The sequence below is a fragment of the Musa acuminata genome, chromosome BXJ2-3, assembly GCF_036884655.1.
Source record: "Musa acuminata AAA Group cultivar baxijiao chromosome BXJ2-3, Cavendish_Baxijiao_AAA, whole genome shotgun sequence".
In the NCBI taxonomy this organism is placed as follows: Eukaryota; Viridiplantae; Streptophyta; class Magnoliopsida; order Zingiberales; family Musaceae; genus Musa; species Musa acuminata.
Genome location: NC_088340.1, coordinates 26,470,695 through 26,477,080, shown reverse-complemented (window position 1 = coordinate 26,477,080; position 6,386 = coordinate 26,470,695). Strand labels below are relative to the sequence as shown.

The following is a 6,386-nucleotide window of genomic DNA, read 5'->3' as shown; positions in this document are numbered from 1 at the left end:
TGGATTCCAACTACACGTCATGTCTGAGGAGAAAACCCTAGTCATGATTAAATGTTATCATATAATACAAAACAATTATATCAAAGAATATTTGGATTCTACGATGATCAAACGTATTCGGAATCACACTCCGAATAAACTCAATTTTAATTTGAGTCATACTTGGATTTAATTCAGATCTAGCTGAATCAAACCAAAGCTCAGACCCAAGTGCAAAGCCTAGGTTTGATTAGCTTAAAATTTTAACTCAACTCAATCCGAATTAGACTTACGTTAGAAGGAGAGTTCAACCATAAAGAGGAGTCTTCCTCTTCACATTCACCAAAAAAAAACAAAGGGTGTGATAACCCTAAAAACATAGAAATTAAAAAAAAAAAAAAAAAGACAACAAAAGCAAATTGTTGTCTTTAAGAAGTTGGAACTATAGCTTAAAAAGTCAGTCGGAACCATCATCACCCAAGAAGTCGTAGCTTGTTATTCAAAAAATTTATTTGTAATTATGTGATTAAGTATTTCTTCTATCCTTTTTCTTCTTTCGAGTTTTTTCGCCTTCCAACAACTCTATCAAACCTCCCACAAAATGTCAATCTACTAGGAGGAATGTTAGAGACCATCAAATCTTTTTCCAAATAAATCAATGACCATGCAGTAGTAAGTACCAATCCTAACTTATTAGCCACGATTAAAGCACATGAAACCACGGAACAAACTTTCAAAATGTAGCCTTCTAAGAAAAGAAAACATAAATAGAGAGAGAGAATGAGAGAGAGAGAGAGAGAGAAGGTGTGGACATTAGTAAAACTTACATACATATATTCATGTTGAATAGTCAGCAAAATGATCTATTCATAAGCCAAATTCTGAACAATTAAACGAATAAGAGGACATGCTTCCAAGTGTTAGTCATTCGATTGAATCATCGAGTACATTATATATATATATATATATATATATATATATATATATATTAAAAATAAAAAAAAGTATACGAATTTAAAAGAAGCTCGACACAATGAATGGTAGTCGCATAAATGTCCAATGATGTCGGGAAGTGTTGACTAGATATCCGAGTTATGTCCCCCAGTGCATTAAAAAAATAAAAAAAAAAGGACATTGAATGACCGTGCTCCATATTATCGTTGAGTAAATGCCATATGCTTTTGTGGGAGACGATGGAGTGCGAAACAGGAACACGTTAGCTTTATGGAAGTGTAGGTACTACGCAGGCATCAACACTGATATCTGTTCACCATCAAATAATTAGAGACCCTTTGGTCAAAGTTGGCGCCCAAGATCAGTTATCTTTTTAATGAATAAATAGAGTTGTGTTTGATTCCTTTGGAATTAATTCTCAAGTTATGCAAGGCATTTACTATGCATCTTGATTGCAACAACACTAACTTGCTTTCTTTCGCTTTCCACAGGAGATCGTGACAGACAATTAGAATCTTCATAGAAGTTGTGCCACATTTCTGTAAATCAAATTTCCACCGCTTTGTTTCTACCATCAACGTTAAGGCCACATCCTGTTTAAATTTTTTGTTTATGTGTACCACATAATCTATACTAATTGATAAGCACACTTAGTCCCATACATATTGATTGAAAAGTAGGAGGATTAAAATCTGCATCACCTTTTTATCCTTACAAGTGTTTTTTGAGCTCATTCTGAAAGGGTAAAAATGTGTCGATGGTGATTTATCTTTAAAAGAAAATAAATAAGAAAAATATATCCTCATTAATTTTAAATATTATAAAAAAGAAAATAGAAGAGACGTGAACCCGAGCGTCGTATGGTTGTCTACTTTTTGGTATTATGTTTGTACGTTGCATTCCACCATAAAAAAACATGGTATAAAGCTGCCTCAAACATGTGTTACGCAACCAGATATAATACAGTACTATAGTCGACATGCTTAAGATTCCATGTGATAAGAAGATCTGCCATGTTCTCAATTGTCGTGTGTGTGTGTGTGTGTGTGTGAGAGATAGAGAGAGAGAGAGAGAGAGCATGGGTGCAATTATTACCATCTCCTGGAGACCTTGTTGGAAAAAGCCTTGGGATGGAAGGCAGAGTTATAATGACATATGAAGTGCAATCATCCCCCTGTAATTGCCTGCAACAACACCATCATATAAGCCCAAAAGATAGAAGCGAGAGAGGAGGAGAGAGAAGGAAAGGGCCAGGAGATAGAGAGAGCATCTCTCATCTTCTTCTTTGGGGTAAAAAGATGATCGCCTATCTTTAATTTTAGAGCTGCAGAAAGTTCCTCTGAAAAGAAAAGCTATAAGAGACGCGCCAGAGGCACGCACAGAGATGGCTTAGAAAGAGGACACACCATCGACTACTTCGCTCCATCCTCTCTTTCACTACAATTCGATCAGCTTTGAGGCTTATGTATACATATATAGACATGGGTTTGAAAAAGCAAAGAGGAAAGTCAGTGAAAAAGTTGGATAAAGTCAAGTAGATTTATATGCATCGGCTGTTCAAACGTTTCTTTGGGTGGAGGAGTAGTAGATTTCAGATCTCCAGTAAGTTCCTCTCTTTTTCTCTTCTTGGGACTATCAAGCTTTTGAAGCACCATGATGGGGTCTTCATATCTGGATCACTACCACCAAGAAGAGCTTCACGGTTTCTCCTCTTTAGCGACAGTTCCAGCTTTCTATGATCTTGCTAGCAACCGCGAGTGGAACCAAAACCAGCTCTTGTAAGTTAATTCGTACTCAACAAGTTCTTCCACATTTAGCTCCGCCGAATTTTTCTTCCTTCATATATATATATATATGTATATATATATATATGTATATGTATATATATTTATATATATACATATACATATATATATATATATATATGTATATATATATATATATACAGTTCATCGACGCTTCTATGTGTTGGAAACTTTAATTGAGTCAGAAACTTTTATCTAATTCCTAGGGTTTGGAATTTTCTTGCTTGGTTAGTTTGCTGCTGCCTTTTCTTCTTTCGGAGATCCTAGGGATTTGAAATCTATGCATGATGATGCTCTCTCTATATGCACGTTTAGAACTACTTCCCTAGCTTGGCTTTGAATCATATGGAGACCGACTTTATGCAGGAACTGCGGCGACTTCGTGTCGAATGCCAATGGAGTTCTATCTGGCCACAGAGATTTCAGTTCAAGCCATGAAATCTCACCTGCTAGCTCACTAATGGTTCATGACCTAGGGGTTCATCACTGGGCTAGCAACACCGAAGAAGGCTTCATGAACCAGCTGCCTGCCCATCAGCTCAACGCAGCGAAGGTCAAAGAGTTGTCAGAGAACTCTTTTCCCACGCTTAATCTAGACCACCAATTACACCAGAAGCTCTTGGTAAGAGCATTGGCCTCAGATCGCCAGATTGATGGCCTTCAGCCTCTCCTGGGACACTTGTCTGAAAGCTCGAGCTTTGCTCCTCCGACAGCTAATTTCTCACGCTCGAGTCCGCATCCGCCGTTGGTCGCAGGCTCATTAGACATGGATCTACATGAGTTGGATCTGCTGGCTTCAGCTAGATTAGGAAGGAGCTTCTGCCAGACTTCGCTCACTGGAATGGCCTTGTTTGGAGAGGATGCAACTTCCGCGTTAGACCATCTTCAAGAATCAGTACTTCCAGAGCCATTTCACCACCACCACCTTAAGGTGGGTATACTAGCATTTCCAATCTAAACATCTGATGTGATGAACCTGATAGTACGTATAACCTTTAGAAGAACAGTGATAGTAGAGTAAACAGCACGGAAGCCTTCCTTTAAAAGATCAAGGAAAAAGCACAAAGCAAGATGATGCACTCCTATCCATCACACACTTGTGTCATAATGTATGGGTTTTCCTCACATAAAACACTTCATGATCATCTCTGCTGTCTTTGGCAACATACTTGTGAAGTTGTTGACCTCCAAGTAGAACTTTTGGAAGGTCCGATCATGAAATGTCAATTGACTGTCTGAGTCAAAATGCTCGTTGGAACTTTCTTGTTTTTTTCCTATCGGAGAAGATCAGTACTTCCTTGGATTCTTCTGATGTTTGCAAGAGATTTCGAGATTTAACTGTTTTTTCGTTGCACCAGAGATCACTGTTCTCGTGTTCATCATTTCAGAAGTCCTACACTGATGCCATAGAGTACAAAGCACTTTTCAGCTTTACCGAGTGACATGAATCTTCTTTTCTAAAGAAAGATTGCAGAAGTGTGTTTCTTTAGGGTTTTACATACACCAATCAGGCTAACCCTCGAGGTTTTCTTCAACTATCGCTCAGATGCCATCTTTGGCCAGTGGAGTAGCAGAAGCACGAAGATGCAACAGCACTTGGGAAGACAAATCATCTCAAACACCACCAGGAAAGCCTCGGTTTGAGCAGCAGCGCTCGTCCTTCTCTCCTTTCAAGGTATGTTGCATCTGCTTGAGAGCATGCTTTTGAGTTCTTCAAGAGTAGGAAGTAATTGTAGCAGTGAATAAAGTCGAGGTTATTTCCTTTGTGTTTTCCTTGGTTTATTCAAAGGTGAGGAAGGAGAAGCTGGGCGATAGGATTGCAGCACTACAGCAGCTGGTGGCACCATTTGGCAAGGTTACTCCTCCCATCTCTCTGTCACAATTGTTACTGCTTCTTGAGCGTAATTGGCGACGAACACATGGCGAGCTAATATATATATATATATATATATATATATATATATATATAAACCCCATTTTTTCTTTAATACAAGAAAGAAAAGGAAAAAAAAGAAAAAAGTATGCCGGTTAGCCTATCCTGTTGCTGCCAATTTATGAGCTCATAACATGTTTATCTACGGATACAACACATACAGTAAAAGCTTCATCGCTTGATGTGCAGACTGACACAGCTTCAGTGCTAATGGAGGCCATTGGATACATCAAATTTCTGCTGGACCAGGTTGAGGTAATCACCATCAGTATATATATAATAAACACTTAAGACAAGCTCAAACTTATTCTTCGTTTGCACATTATACAGTTAATTTATTTATTTTTCCACATTAGACAGTTAAATGCAGCAATATCTGAGAAACACTTGCGACAATTGTGCAAATAATTAATAGTTGTTTTCCATGAATATCGTACAGAAATTAAGTGTACCATACATGAGGTCATGTGGCAGTAAAAGATCAAGGACAATGGAAGAGGTACGTAGCAGCATCTCATAAAATATATATATCAAGAAATGTTGGATGAATTAAGTAGTCGGAGGTTTACGGACGTAAGAACGCTTCCACTCCGTCCTCACAGAACTTACACAGCGTTGTTTCTTCTTCCAAGGCATCGAATGGGGAGAGTGACGAGCCAAGGCGAGATCTGAGGAGTAGAGGGCTTTGTCTGGTACCATTGTCATGCACATCATACGTGACAACCGAGCAAGGAGTCTGGTCGCCAGTTCCATCCTCCTGTACTGGAAGTGGTTGAACTATGTAGTGTAATTTAGTATAAGGTTTTGAGCTTTACTAATCCCAGCTTTGATGAATGGAATTAGGAATGTTTCATGTTTGATCTTTTCTCTTTTGTCGTCTCCACTTCTTGTGTGAGTAAATGCAGCTTTGAAGCAAATGCCGTATATTTGATAGAATCATCAGCTGATATGACGGCGAAGATTTATGTAGCTGCAATCACGATAATTATAAGGGGAGGAAACACGACGATCCCCACAAAGGTGAAAGAATTCCCCCCTAAAAACAAGCTACCTTTGAGTTGACATTTACGCGCAAATTCTTACTCTCTAATAGGCCCTTTGACTTCTTTTCATGGACATTTTGACCTTAAAGACTTTTTCTCTATCGAGGATGATCTTCAAAGACTTTGTAATCCAATATATAATTTTGAAGCTGCACTTGATTGCAAAATCAAGATGAAGATGTGTGAATTAGATTACAATTTTTTTTTAAATACTTAAAATAATAAAATAAATTTACATTATGTTTGCCTTTGATGTTTAAAATATACAGTAAATATTGTGTTACACTCATAAAGGAACTCTGTGTTGCATTCTATTTATATAAGTATAATTTTTTATCTTGATTCTATAAACGAGTGTAACAATTTGTCAAACTTAAATAGTGTGTGTGTGTATATTATATATATATATATTCCATTAGTTTACTATTTAAAGTAATTTTAGATATTTTAAGTCAAATTTATTATGTTTTAAAAATTGATTTTATCATCAAGTATAAAATAATTTATTCATGAGTGTACCACCATAAAATTTATCCAAATTATCTCGATGTTCCCATAATAGACAAATATGATACAAGATTGAGCAAGAACCTGTAAACCATATAATTTTCCTTTAATTCTTCTTATAGAACATGTAAGGACTATCTTAAGGGTGTCCATTGATAAATTTTG

The 6,386-nt window shown here is 37.1% G+C and overlaps 1 protein-coding gene across 2 annotated transcripts; it reads left to right on the top strand.

Annotated features, from left to right (window-relative positions):
- Nucleotides 1-2,006: 2,006 nt before the first annotated feature.
- Nucleotides 2,007-5,533, top strand: LOC103978291 (transcription factor bHLH110). Of its 2 annotated transcripts, none has more exons than XM_009394031.3 (7): nucleotides 2,007-2,711; nucleotides 3,105-3,669; nucleotides 4,285-4,413; nucleotides 4,528-4,593; nucleotides 4,861-4,926; nucleotides 5,111-5,170; nucleotides 5,304-5,533. In XM_009394031.3, exons 1-7 carry the CDS (start codon nucleotides 2,587-2,589, stop codon nucleotides 5,445-5,447), a joined length of 1,155 nt encoding a protein of 384 aa, XP_009392306.3. In that variant the 5' UTR covers nucleotides 2,007-2,586; the 3' UTR covers nucleotides 5,448-5,533. The 2 variants fall into 2 exon arrangements, with proteins under 2 accessions (XP_009392306.3, XP_018678921.2); XM_018823376.2 differs by having other exon boundaries at nucleotides 5,274-5,533.
- The last annotated feature ends 853 nt before the right edge of the window (nucleotides 5,534-6,386 follow it).